The following is a 15,159-nucleotide window of genomic DNA, read 5'->3' as shown; positions in this document are numbered from 1 at the left end:
TACGGCACATTAGGCGGCGCACACCCTTTTCGTCCACCGTTTTGGCGATTTGATTCCACCAGTTCTTCAGTTGAGTCATGTTCCTAACAAGTTTTCCCTTTGCCTTAAGCCTCCGCTTCGTGATTGCCAGTATTTCTCTATCGGCCGGAACTGGGGGCAGTTTGGGGGGTTGAGGTCCTTCGGTATTACGCTGACCCCGTTCGTTGCGTACCATTCCATAACCGTTTTGCTGTAATGGCAGCTTGCGAGGTCCGGCCAAAACATTACTGGACGGTCGTGGGCACGAATAAACGGCAGAATCCGTTTCTGTAGGCACTTTTTTTTGTAGACTTCTGATGTCATTGTCTTGTCAGTGAGAAAGACTTTGGTTTTCTGTCCACAACTGCATATCCCCTGCCAAATCATGTACTTGCGGGCGAATTTATCCGCAAACACGAACTTAAATTTTGCAGGTACATCCCCCCGAGCCGTCGCCAAATAAAATTTTTGACCTGGGATTTGCCCAAAGTCCGCCTTCACGTAGGTCTCATCGTCCATCAGAATACATCCGTCGAACTTGGTCAGCACTTGGTCGTACAGCTTTCGAGCACGGATTCTGGCCACATTGTTCTGCTTCAGCGCCCGATTTGGCTGTTTGCTGGCTCGGAATGACCTTATTCCTTCCCGGAGACGAATTCGAACTTATTGGCCAAATCGCGGTCTGAAAGATTGGGATTCCTCTTGACGGCCTTGATGACTTTCCCACGCAGTTTCCGGTCGACAGTTCCACTCCGACGCTTCGAATGCGGCTTCCGAGCCGTCGTCAATGTTTCCTTGTACTGCTTGATAACACGCCATACGGTATTTCTGGGCATTTTAAGCTGTTTAGCTAGCTTAGATGCCGTTTCCAAATCCGTCCACTAGGAGCGCCACAATGAGCAAAAGAATTTGTTCCAATATTAAATGAAGCAGACTTTAATTGCCGATTTTTTTTAATCAAAAATAAAATACAATGGTTTTGTGCATAAAATTAACGCATAAAGATGGGATGTGCACTATTTTAAAGCCTTAACTAAAATATTTTGGAATATTCTACGAACAAATTTTATCTTGGTGTGTTAAAATATAGCGGACAAATATATCGGAAAAAATGAAAAAATAATTTCTTCCTGTTTATTCACAGATTTTGTGGACTAACACAATTTTTGCCAACTAATTCAATAGTAAATCATATTAACCATATCAACCAGCGTTTATTTGATTCCTATAACGTTCCTGTGGGATTTCTCAATACAGAGATACTGTTGTTTGAACAAAAAAGACGGGTGGGTAATGTCGGGGACATAACCGGAGTGACGTAGGACTATACAAAGGGGACAGCTTTTGTTAAATATATATTTTAAATATATTGTTTTATTTTCTTCTCCTACGTGAATACCTACCTATCTACCTGAAAAATGGATTAGTTCACTGTTTACTCTTTATAAATATGTTGATGGTTCTGAAAAGAACCTTTGGTGTTGTGTTTTTGTTATCACTCGATATTCCCATCTTGTTCGGTTAAACCTTCCTGTTTAGCAATTGCGTTTGCCACTCGCCACAGCTTTCACAGTTGGAAAATTTCTTCCCATCCAGCTTGTGACATATTGTTCAGTAAATTACATTTAATGCGACGTGCCGGAGAAACACTTTGCCACTCACTGAAACTATGAGCCTTGATGCCTTGATGAGCGCCGAACCGAAGCTGCTCTGTTCTTGATGCGGGTTTTCTGATTGTCATGAGCAGCTTTGCAAGCCAACTCGAGCACTCCGACGGCCGAAACTCTATAATCGCTGTTAGGTATACTGGTGCTCCGGCACCAATCCGTTCGGCCTAGTTACCCTTGCGGAGCAATCAGTGAATGCGACCAACAGAGAACTGGAGACCTGCACGGTTCGAGTGAAACTTTGCCTTTCCCTTAACTTGTCCTCCTTTGTTACGTCCACGATGCCGATGCCGTACAACCACACGGGTTTACGGTTTGAAAGAAAATAAGATATTTTTTTGGGGTCCGCGTGTTTTATACTCTAGCGGTACACACTCACAGGATACAGACAAATCGGCAGACTCAGCCAGAGGGGCGAGTCCAACGAGACGAACGAATGAGCGTTAAAAGGGAGCGATGGCAAAAAAATACATTCATTACGATTTGTTCGCTCGTTGGATTCACATGCAGGCTAAAAAGGGTCCTTTTCAGGATAACAAAATTATCTTCAATCTAAAGAGTTTATTGTTTTGTTATCACTCGATATCCCCATCTTGTTCGGCTAAACCTTTCTGTTTAGCGATTGCATTTGCCACTCGCCACAGCTTTCACAGTTGGAAAATTTCTTCCCATCCAGCTTGTGACATATTTTACAGTAAATTACATTCAATGGCACGTCGCATTACCACTCAGTATCAGATTGGAGGTAATTTTAACCTGTAATTAAACATTTGCGATGACAGTGGTACAGTGTCGACTTTCAATGTGGGGTCATAATTTGGACCCCGAACTCTATGTTTAAAAAAATGTCCAACTAAATATGTCGCATTACAGGTCCGTTCAATTAGCTAAATGTCGAGATAAGTGTAAATTACTGTACTTTCAATCTAGAAGCAATTTAAAAATTGGTGAAAATCAATAAGCTCAGAACAACTGCCAAATTCACATACTCATCATATCCTGGCAAACAAATTATGAAAAAATCAATTTGTGTTTTATTATTATTTTGGATATTGTTTTAGAAAGCATTGAACTGTATTTCCTAAACTCTTTTTTGGAAGGTTTAATGGCCCTGAAAAGCGCCTTGTTTTATGGAATGGTTCCAATTTAGAAAACTTAGTACTCGTGATTTTGAAAAAAAAAACATTTCGAACGCCCTCGATGCCGCCTTGTTCTGGATTTGCCACCAAAGCAGATTGTATAAAGAACAAACTTTTTTCTTCTGCTACCTGATGCCGTTTTGCGATTGCGTTTGCCACTCGCCACTCGCTGCAACTGTCTGTTGTCTGATGTCCACCGAACCGAATGTGTTCTGTTCCGAATGCGGGTTTTCTTATCGTCGCGAGCAGCTTTGCCAGCTAACTCGATCACTTCGGTGGCCGAAACTATATAACGCCGGCTAAGTGGACTGGTGCACTGGTACTAACGCGCTCGGCCTAGCTACCCTTGCGGGGATCAACACGGTTCGAGCGGGATTTTGCCTTTCCCTTCACTTTTCCTCCTTTACCATGTCCAGACATGGCTGCTTGTGTTGGTTTGTTGATCTGATGTGATGCGAAACGATGTGGTCTACGGTTTCGATGAGAATGATCGTTACGGAAGGAAGGAAGGTCTTGTATTATAGAGACTTTAAACTTTTGCAGTTCATTCGTCTCTAGCCTTGAGAAAGGGCTAACTCTACTCTACTCTACTACTCTACTCCAGCGCTACCACCTCCGCTCTCTTGCCTTGAGAAAGGCACTCGATCCCTCGCCGTCCAGCTCGTCCAGCAACGATGTTGTCCAGTCGGTGTCCACACAAAGAATGTGATCGTTACGGCAGCGGAGCGGGGATTTTTATGCTGACTGGCTGGCTCGAGAATTACGCATGTGTGAGACTGCGACCAATGTTTCGTTCATTTTTTTCTTTTTCCTTTCCAATCGTGCTTCATTCTATTTCGCTGCTGCTCTAGTTGCCCGCTTTGGTCGGTACGATTTGAGGAGCACAAAATGGACCAATCAAAAATGGGCACATAGTGCATTTTGACAATGCTTGATATTTCACAATCATTCAATTATTTATCTCAAGAAAAATGAAATGTTATTCATTATGATAGATGCGTAGATATATTTCCTATCAATTGATGCAAAAACCTTTGCGATCTATTGAGAAATGCTCGAGTTATAAGCGTTCCAAATCTTGCATTTTTTCCTACTTGTTCAGTGCCTAGATTTCCATTTCACCCCCTATATCTTCCGGTTAGACGTAGTCCTACGTCAAAAAAATTCCCTTTGTCTCTGATGATTAATTGTTCAATAAATAATGATCGCATCACAAATCGAAAGCTTTGTATGTAGAAAATAAAACCGTTTAAAAACATTGAGGATTAGATTCTGTGACGTTATCGGTATTACATCAATATAATCGTTAATGATTGATACCGAAAAACCGATTCCTTAATCTCATAAAGCAGAGACATGATGACGTAGCAAGCTCTTGCGAAGAGCGCCTTCTCCAGTCAAATCACTCAATCACAGACCTATACCGTCGTTCTACGCATAGTTGTCCCATGTTCCAAAATCAGCAACGGAGAAAAACGCATATATTGTTTGAGAATTAGTTCGTTCTTCCAAACCAGAAAAGAGTGCATCAGGCCTGCTGAAAGTGTTACATGAAATTCCTGTACATGAACCGACTTATTCGATATGGATCCACAAAAAATACATGGTGGGACAGTTATGAATAGAATATCAACACGGGACAATTGAGCTTGATGTTTTTTTTTTAAAGTATGGAATATACTAGGGTAGATGTACCAGTAATAGTGGGTCTAAGCATTAGTGCTATAAAAAAACTAAAATTTTGATATTTATTTTGTGAATTTGCTTGAGGATTTGTATGTGTATGATGTAAAAGTGAATAAATTTTCAAATGCCATTAGAATGTTGACATTTTTTTAACAAATCTTATGAAAAAATTAGATATTCGGAATTAGTGTCACGTTCTAATAATAGAGCCAATATTCCTATAATAGTGGAACATGTTCTAGTAATAGTGGATTTTTTTCTTAGAGTAGTGTTTCTGTGAATGAGTGAGATTGTTTTTTTCGTCTTCATTATTGCATTACAATGCACCCTATGTGTTCCTTCCATAATCTAGGGTAATGAGTTAAACTTCATATTCTGATACGTAAGGTGAAACTAAAACACGTCCCCCACGCCCTACTTTTACTACATCTTATTTCGAGACAACGAATACCCTACCACTACTTATACCTTTATGAATTTTATGCAAAGGCTCAAAAACCCTTGACTGAATGCGAATCAAACTTGTGATGTACCTTATTGGCAGTTAAACCTATAGAATCTATCATTTATCTTAATGAAGAATAGATTTCACACATAATTTTTTTCCAAATTATTTTCATTTTATTGCACATAACAAAAAAGCATATTTAATAAACATTTCCAATAATAATATCAACGCTTTGAGAGCTTCAACGCTTGAAGAAGCTCCAATTTATCTCTTCTCATACCATCGGCTTTCAAATGCTTGAACAGTCTATTTAATTCACGTTCTTTTTTCCTCTGCAATATTTCAAGGTGTTTCTGCTCGCGCAATTCCTCTTTATGTTTTTTAACTGTCTCTCTTTCCGCAGCTTTCTGTAGCTTCATATCATCAGCGTGCTTCTTATTTTTCTTTTTTTGTTCTGTTTTTTCGTTCTTTTTCTTAATAGCATCTTCTTTCGCCTGTTCCAAACACCGGATTTCATTAAGGCGCTCTTCTGCTGTCAGTATTGGAAAAAACTTTCGAGTGTAATTTCTATGATGTTTGCTCCGTATTGGTGTCTCGGGAGTCTGTAGAAAACTTGCAATATCGTCAGCCTTACCATCGCGCATAGCATTGGAACAATCTGTCATTGTATCCATCGTTTCTGTATCTCTCACATCCTTACAAAGAATACCGCAATTACTGTCAGTGTTTCCTTCATTAGCGAATGTCATTTTATCATCTGTGCACATAACAGTATCATCAGAAATACTCAAATCGTCATGGCCTCGTTCAGCTACGTGTGGTGCAAGTAGCTTTTCATACAGTGATCGAATGATTTTTTCCTCTTCGGTTAAATCAGGTTGAGTCTTGATTCTGTGCAGACGTTCTTCACCTATGTCATCAAATGCTTCCTTGATAGAATCTATTGAAATTAACACTTTATTCCGTGAAGCGATGCACTCTTCATCGGGAACTGATAAGGGATCATTGGTATCCATTGTGATTTGATCCAAATCTGCGGTATCGGAGGGTGATTTACTAGAAGAAGCCAAGCATTTACTGAAATCGACGTTCTCTGGACCAAAAGGATACAGACCGCAGACGCGGAAACCATTAACGATACTGGACTTCTTAATACCTGAGTCAATGGCTTTTTGGAGTAAAGACGGAAAAATTTTCAAGGACAATATATCTCCACCGTAGTTTATTCGCCAGTCACAAACTGCTGCCTTCCATGCACTTTTTAATGGTTTAAATATCGCCACATCCGCCGGCTGGGTAATACGTGTTGTGTTGGGGTACAGCGCTAGCAGAATGATTCCCAAATCCAAGCATAAGTCTGCTACTTCAACCGCTGTATGCGATGAGTGTCCGTCGATAAAGTAGATGTTGGAGATTGCCAACAGATCCACGGATCGGGGTGTTCCAAAATAATAATACCACATTCAAACAACCGAAAACTAAGGTTTTATGTTCTGCGAGGAATTATTATTTTCCTGAAAATGGTATTACATTTGTTTACAAATTATATTATAAATTACAAGCTTTCCGACTTACGTTTAGTCCCTTTTTTGTGGGTTATGTATTCTCTTCCAATTCAGGATTTAGGAGTTTCGAGTAAGTTGAACGATAATCAATGTTGCTCTAACCGTACTATCTGTCCGTACTATAATATTAAGGCATGAATATTTATCCGTACTATAGATTAAGGCATGACTAAGTAAATAATAATTTAAGTTTTACCTTTTATATAGAGTTAAGTTCAATATAGGTTACGTTAAACAATAATTATGATTTTAATTATATATATATGAATTCACTGTGGAAACAAATAGACTAATTCAGTGTATTAGTTTTATAAATTAATTTTAAACTTAAATGTAGTTACGTTTTGAACTAGCTTGAACAATTTGGTTCAATTTTAGATTTAATTCACGAGGTTTCCTTGCTCTTTCTTTGAGATTTTGTGTTTTCTATGACTTATAGAATACTTAGAATAAAGAGTGACAAATATTGTTTATAACGCTATTGTTTGTGGGATAATTGTGCTAGACTCGACTGTCGATACTGGGTTCTTATGTGCTGGTCGAAAAGGAGCTACAGTGAAGGCGCGTTGGCGTAGACTCGCCAACACTCCCCCCAGGTACGTTGATCTCCAGGTCGACTTACTAATCATCGCGCCGTACATCTAGCACAGCCAGTTTAGCAACTGGTCGCTCGTAGACACCGTTCCCTGTTTTCACAGTTGCTGATCGAGGTTGTCCATCTCTTCCAGGACAGATTCCGATGACCTTCCCCCTGGGCCAACAATTCCGGGGATTTTTAGGGTCAGCAATGATTACCACGTCGTCGATTCCAATCGCCTTCGTGTTGATAAACCACTTAGTTCTGCGGGTGATCTCAGGTAAATACGAACTCAGCCAACGTTTCCAAAATCTATTCGCGAGTATCTGCGATGCACGCCAACACTGCCGTAATGCGGCACCACTGTCTTCTAGAGTGCACAAAGGTTTGGTACCATCGGATGATCCAAGGAGGAAATGGTTTGGAGTCAAGGCTGGGCCGGAATCGTCATCGATCGGAACATGAGTAAGTGGTCGAGAATTCACTACGTTTTCAATTTCGGCCAAAACATTTCGCAGTACTTCGTCCGTCAGTTTTTGCGTTGACAAAATAGCCGTCATGTTTCGTTTGAATGTTCCAATCAATCTCTCCCAGCAGCCGCCCATGTGTGGAGATAGAGGTGGGAGGAAGACCCATTTGGTTTCCGATGAAACGAACGCCTTCATCATCTCTTCTATGTTGACCGAAGCTTCTGCCTTCTGCATCTCACGACATGCTCCGACAAAGTTGGTACCGCGATCACTATAGATCGTTCGGGGCGTACCCCGACGCGAGATAAAGTTGCGCAGCGCGATGATGCACGAATTAGTGCTCAGCGAATGGACGATCTCCATATGGATGGCTCGTATTGTCATGCAGGTTACGAGCATCCCCCATCGCTTTTCCGATCGCCTGCCTATTACGACTGTAATAGGACCGAAGTAGTCCACGCCTACATGGGTGAACGGTCGAGCGAATGCGTCCAACCTGGTATGTGGGAGATCTGCCATGATAGGGGGCTGCGGAATTGCCCGGTTATTCTTACATCGTTGACAACTGTTGCGTACCCGTAAGTAGGTACTTCGAAGTCGAGAAATGGAGTAACGTTGCCGTATCTCGTTAATTACAGTCTCGTGATTCTGATGGTGGTATTTTTGGTGATAGTGTGCAACAATGAGACTGGTAACGTGGTGGTTACGGGGTAGAATGATCGGATTCTTGGCATCTTCGGTCGCGAACTCACAGGCAGAAATACGACCTCGTATCCGCATGATTCCGTGTTTGTCGATCCAAGGGGTGAGCTTATACAAAGCGCTAGTTTTTGGAAGCGTGGCTCCACCAGACTGGTGGAGAAGGGTGTATTCGTCGGGGTAGGCGTCCTCTTGTGCTTGCCGGATCAAATGGGATTCAGAGGCGGTCAGCTCTTCCATTGAAGGATGGCCATTCGTAACTGCCTGCCTTTTCATCCTCTTAATGATATTGTTGGAAAACCGAAGAACGTATGCAATTGTGTTCACCATCTTTCTCCAGCTACTGAAGTCACTGAAGCAGAGAAGCGGCTCAGTTTTCTGGACATGCATCAACAAATACGGGCGTAGTTCGGTCTCTGTTGTCCTAGTCACGGTTGGTTGTTGCGGCCAATACTTCTCAGTGCACATCAGGAAATGTGGTCCTGTGTACCAACGAGCTTCTGCAGACATGTCTGGTAGTTTCACCCACTTAGTGCCATCGTCCGCGACATTTTGCTTGGTAGGAACCCAGCGCCAATCTGCTGGTTCTGTGGAGTCCAAAATTTCGCTAACTCGGTGGGCTACAAATGGTGTAAAACGCCGATGATCCGAATTGACCCAGCAGATCACATCTCGTGAATCTGACCAAAAAATTCGCCGAGTGATGTTCACAGATAAGGATTCTTTTACTGTGGAAGCCAATCGAACACCCAACACCGCTGCTTGAAGTTCCAATCTAGGAATCGAGTGGAATTTCAACGGAGAAACTCTGGTTTTGGCAGCGACTAACGTGCATTCGATGGTATCGCCATGGGAGTAACGAAGATAGCAAGCTGCAGCCATTCCATCCTCACTCGCGTCTACAAACGTATGGAGCTGCACGTCGGAAAAATCTGCTGGAATTCGACTGCGATAGCAACGAGGAATCTTGAGCGTTTCGATTTGTGGGAGGATCTGAAGCCACGTCTGCCACTTGGAGAAGAGTACTCCTTTAATTTCATCGTCCCAATCAGCTCCGGACCGCCAGACTTCCTGCATGAGGATCTTCAGGTACATCAGGAATTGTGCAATTAACCCCAAGGGATCGAACATAGACATAAGGATTCGTAGCATTTCCCGCTTTGTCGGGCAACGTTGACCCTCCAGGAGGGGGCGCTCGTATCGGTTCCATCCAACTTTATATGAGAAGACATCAGACGCGGTACACCACCACATCCCCAACACCTTCTCCGTGGCCAATTCCGGAGCGAGGTCAAGGTTCTTCTCCTTCGTACTGTTCTCATCCAGGGCTCTCAGTACCCGTTGAGAATTACTGATCCAGTTTCTGATCTCAAAACCGCCTTGCGCGTGTACGAACGTAACCTGCTTTGCCAGTTGTATTGCCTCTCCTTCCGTATCGACGCTAACTAGCATATCATCCACGTAGTGACGCTTTTGAATAACGTTTGCTGCTGTCGGGTACTGGTATCTGAACCGCTCTGCATTCATATTCTTCGCATATTGTGCACTGCTTGGCGAGCAACAAGCACCAAAAGTCATAACACGCATCACATAGGTTGACAGCTGACCATCCTCATCTCTCCAGAAAAAGAGTTGACAAAGTTGGTCTTCGTTCCGTATCGAGACTTGATGGAACATCTCTCGCAGATCACCCGTTAGTCCAATCGCACGCTCACGGAACTGGATGAGAATAGAGAACAACGATGCAAGCTGGTCAGGCCCCGTCAGAAGAAATGAATTTAGTGACTTTCCGAAAGCAGTGGCTGCAGCATCCCACACGATGCGAATTTTCCCTGGCTTATTAGGGTTCTTTACTGGGAACACAGGAAGATACCAGGTGCGACGGTTTGGGCGTATAAGTTCCTCCTCTGATAGCTTTCGGATATAGCCTTTGCGTAGATAATCAGAAATTTTCTGTTGCAAGACTGCTGCAAGCGAAGCATCTCTCATCAAGCGTTTCTCGAGGCATTGAAACCGACGCATTGCCATCGCTCGACTATCTGGAAGACGGACTTCGTCGTAGCGCCAGAGTAGTCCGGTCTCGAAACGTGTTCCCGTGAATTTTGTAAGAGATTGAAGAAGAGATTGTGCTCGTTGTTCGTCTCTGGAGAGTAGAGATGTTCCCGATTTAACTACACCTAAACTGTCTAAAGAGAAATACCTCTTCATCGCCTGATGAAGGTCATCGTCTGAACGGTTTTCACACGGACAAATGTGAAAAATCGAATGTACTAGGTTGGGTGTATCATTTTCATTGGCGCCCCCACACACTGTCCAGCCTAAGCGGGTCTTCACTGCAAGCGGTTGATTTGGTCCTCCTTCTCGACTCTTGAGGACGAGAGTGAGGTGTTGATCCTTCATCCCAATTAGGATTCTTGGTCGCACAGCTTCGTAGGAGAGGATGGGAAGGTTTCGGAGGTGTGGATACAGGTGAGATAATTCCTCTATGTTCAACGTTTGTGGTGGAAGTAATAATTCGTTGACCGTCCTTACTCCAGTTAGGCTGAATTTATGGGATTCGTCTCGTATTCCAGCAACTTCAAAACTAACGACTCGTGAGGTTTCTTCTTGGCGCTGTGTGCCGCCTGTCCAGTGCAGACAGAGGGGTTTTACTTCCCCTTCAAGTCTCAGCTCATCTGCCAAATCACTGTCCACTAGTGTCAAACTTGACCCGTCATCTAGGAAGGCGAAGGTACATATGGAGCCGTGCTTCCCATGTAGACGTACTGGCAAATAACGGAATAGAGTTCTGCTAGACTTCACTTGATGAGTATGACATCCCTGATGGTTTGAACTCGAACTTGATTGAGGAGTAATCGCTTCTACAACTTCAGCGTTCGGTGGTTTTTTCTCGTCGTTATGCAATAATTCATGGTGTTTAAACTGACAACCATTCTTACCGCATAATCTTGCTTGACATCCCCCATAGTGTCGTCGCAGGCATCTACGACAGAGTCCGTATTCTCTCACAACTGCCCAACGTGAGTCACGCGACATTTCTAGGAACCGTTTGCATTTACAAATGGATTTGCACATCCCTTTACATATCATGCAGCCTTCGCTTGCTGTCCTCACAAAGGATGATTTCTGGGAGTATGTTTCCGGAGAGACGTCCTCGGAGTGAGAGTTCACGAAAGTGTTACCTTTTTTATTTCCACGGTTTTCGCTCCGCGTTGTTCTTATGTCTCCAATATCATTCGGAATAGTTATAGCGCTAGCAGCCTCTGCTAGGGAATAAAGCCAGTGGCTAAAAGAAGCCAAGTTAACTGCCGGCAGCGTTTGTCTGTACTGGGCCCAATTCAGTTTTATGGAAGAAGGCAGTTTACTGACCAATTGATGCATCAACGATACGTTGTAGAGGTGCTCTTCTAACCCGCAGGCGTCCACCGTAGCACAAAAGTTGTCCACGCTGACAGCGAAATTTAGAAGGGTCTCCAGCTTATCTTCCCTCAACGCGGGTAGTGAGTTGATCTTCGCGATTAGTGTGTGTACGATGGCTTCCGGCTGTCCAAATAACATTTTTAGAGTCGTTATTACGCCAACCACATTTGTCGGGTGCATCAGACGACTTTTAACCGCTTCGTATGCTCGCCCTCTCAAACATTTTTGCAACCGAATGATGTTTTCTGCATCCGAAAATCCACAAATCGCTGTCGTGCTGTTGAAGGATGACAAGAATAGAGGCCACTCCTCTGGGTTACCGGAAATCGTGGGTAGCTCCTTTGAGATTGCTTGACGCGCTGCCAGCTGTTTCCGGGTTAGCGGACACTGTTCTACGTCATCATCATCATACACTGGACGGTAGTTATTCTGCTGTTGAGGAACGGGAACGAGAGTCTGATTCGGTACCTCGCACGTGGTTTGTGGTAGCGGAGCGCAGTTGATTCGTTGTGTATTGATTTGAGAACGGTTGCAGCTCGTGCAGCCAAGAGGGGGCGGATTACCTGGTTGGTTTCCGTTTTGATTCACCGTTTCATCCATCCACTCCTCCACGCGGCTCATAGCATCGCCGTCATTCGAACCACCTTCACTAGCCATTTCTTCTAGTATCTTGTACTTCTTCTCCAGGAACTCTTTATCCTTGGCTGCCTCATCTGCAGTTCGTCGACGTTCCAATTCACGTTCCTCCTCTAGCTTTCGCAACTTTAGTTTTAAGAGTGTTTGTGTCGATCGGTTGGACACTCCTGACGCGTTCGATGCAGGTTTCCTTGGCAACGTCTCTTTTGCATTTGATATCGTTTTACTTAATACAGGGTTTGCTGACTGTTTCAGTGGAAGTGATGTTATGTTCGGAATGGTCTCATTTGCTGATTTGTTTCCGATTGAATTCACGACCTGTGATTGTTGAGTGCCTTTTTGTTGAACGAGGGATGCAGAGGAAGTTCCAGGAACGGCTTCTGGTTGCTTTTGACTTTGACTACCAAGCAGCACAGGAGGTTTGATGGTATTTGAACACGTATCCTGGACACCGGTTGCAGCTTTGCATTTGGCGCAACTCCAGGGTTGTTTTTCAGATACCTGTGTTACCCCAACACATTGGTAGTGATGCCATTTTTGGCATACATCACAGCGCACCATCTGGTTTGTATTTTCCCCATGACATATCTGACATGATCTTCTGGGAATGGGTGTTTCTGAATCCTCCGTAACCACCTTTTGCGTACCATCTTGACCACCAGTTTCACTCTCCGCTACATCATTGGTTTTTTTCGAACGTAAACCTCTACTCGACATGATCTAGTTGATGAATTATTCGTATGTAAACGAAAATAATAAATTGTTGGAGATTGCCAACAGATCCACGGATCGGGGTGTTCCAAAATAATAATACCACATTCAAACAACCGAAAACTAAGGTTTTATGTTCTGCGAGGAATTATTATTTTCCTGAAAATGGTATTACATTTGTTTACAAATTATATTATAAATTACAAGCTTTCCGACTTACGTTTAGTCCCTTTTTTGTGGGTTATGTATTCTCTTCCAATTCAGGATTTAGGAGTTTCGAGTAAGTTGAACGATAATCAATGTTGCTCTAACCGTACTATCTGTCCGTACTATAATATTAAGGCATGAATATTTATCCGTACTATAGATTAAGGCATGACTAAGTAAATAATAATTTAAGTTTTACCTTTTATGTAGAGTTAAGTTCAATATAGGTTACGTTAAACAATAATTATGATTTTAATTATATATATATGAATTCACTGTGGAAACAAATAGACTAATTCAGTGTATTAGTTTTATAAATTAATTTTAAACTTAAATGTAGTTACGTTTTGAACTAGCTTGAACAATTTGGTTCAATTTTAGATTTAATTCACGAGGTTTCCTTGCTCTTTCTTTGAGATTTTGTGTTTTCTATGACTTATAGAATACTTAGAATAAAGAGTGACAAATATTGTTTATAACGCTATTGTTTGTGGGATAATTGTGCTAGACTCGACTGTCGATACTGGGTTCTTATGTGCTGGTCGAAAAGGAGCTACAGTGAAGGCGCGTTGGCGTAGACTCGCCAACAGTAGATGATAGGGAATTCGACATGCTTTTTGAGCAGATTTGGATAAAAGATTTTCCTGATGTACAGCATAAAGTTCTCGACATTCATCCAACCATTAGGACTCTTTCCAACTCCCCATTCTCCTGGAATTTGTTGCAGTATTTCAGGACGGATCCTCTGAACCGGCAAGATTATATCCGGCGGAACAACTCTACCATCAGCTCCAAAGCTGAACATGACAGTCACATTTTTGTGCCCGTCAGCATGTTGAACCTCATACACGTTTTTACTTCCCGTTGTAGCCAGCACCGCCTTAGTAGTGGGATGAAGGAAAAATGAAGTCTCGTCGCCATTGTAAATTCTCCGAGGATCTTTGAGGATATCAGATAATCCTTCATTAAGTAGGTAATCTCTAACGCACGTAAACCATCCTTTTATATCCGCTTCTGATACCTTCGAACTTGCTGCAGTCACTTGTTCCGGGGTGCGCAAGCTGATATTATCATGACGGACTAAAAATCGCGAAAACCATTTTCTTCCTGTAATTTGCAATGGATTTCACAATATTTTTAATTTAACTGTCAATTTTGTCCACCTACCAGGAATATTGTTCTTGAAAGGATTAGGTCTTTCGCTGGAATCCAAAAACGCTTTCACTTTGAACAAAAGTGATTGCTTCCCGACTGGGAATCCCTTGCGCTCCATATTTTTCAACCAGGTTATGATTTTCCGTTCCTCTTCCGGCAGGAGTATTGTTGAAGGCCCTTTCGTAGTTTTCCCGCTCCATTTACCACTCAAACGGAAGCGGATGGTTGACTCAGGGATTCCATAAAATTTACAAGCACGATAAATCGTTTTTTCACCGTTTTTTATACTTCGGATGCACTGGCGGACAGCATCTTTATCGTAAACATGATGCATGCGGCTGCGCTTTTTCTTCTGCTGCTGCATCCTAAACAAAAACATAATTAGTTCGATAGGCTTAAAGTAGAATAATATCTTACCTTCGTGTAGTTGGTGTTAAGACCACAAATATCACGGGAAGTTGAAAATTGCTCGTAACTCACGTACGCACTACGGTTTGTTTATATCTGCACTACCGTTCGTTTCTACGGCATACAAAACAAGGCAGTCTATTCCCGTTAGTAAATAACCGATTTGGATGTAAGCATATGACGTCAGCATTATCGGGCTACATTCATTCGAAAAAAAAACCATTTGTTTTCCAGAACAGAACGATTATATTCGTAGAGTGAAACAGTCGCTTGCACTTTTACACTGGTAGATTCCAGCGTTTGTTTACAAAACCGATATAAGTGACCTCACGCAAGTGTCATTTTCGGGAATA

At 42.5% G+C, this 15,159-nt stretch overlaps 2 protein-coding genes across 2 annotated transcripts in view; both read right to left on the bottom strand.

Annotated features, from left to right (window-relative positions):
• Positions 1-15,159, bottom strand: part of LOC129779273 (bumetanide-sensitive sodium-(potassium)-chloride cotransporter-like) — a 359,165-nt gene that overhangs the window by 319,688 nt on the left and 24,318 nt on the right. The window lies entirely within an intron of this gene.
• On the bottom strand, positions 4,593-6,706 carry LOC129779303 (uncharacterized). The gene is made up of 2 exons (XM_055786710.1): positions 6,534-6,706; positions 4,593-6,472 (listed from the first exon to the last, which is right to left on the bottom strand). Exon 2 carries the CDS (start codon positions 6,419-6,421, stop codon positions 5,183-5,185), a length of 1,239 nt encoding a protein of 412 aa, XP_055642685.1. The 5' UTR covers positions 6,422-6,472; positions 6,534-6,706; the 3' UTR covers positions 4,593-5,182.

The sequence above is a fragment of the Toxorhynchites rutilus genome, chromosome 1, assembly GCF_029784135.1.
Source record: "Toxorhynchites rutilus septentrionalis strain SRP chromosome 1, ASM2978413v1, whole genome shotgun sequence".
Classification (NCBI taxonomy): domain Eukaryota; kingdom Metazoa; phylum Arthropoda; class Insecta; order Diptera; family Culicidae; genus Toxorhynchites; species Toxorhynchites rutilus.
Note: the sequence above shows the minus strand (reverse complement) of the source record. Positions and strands in the feature narration are given on the sequence as shown.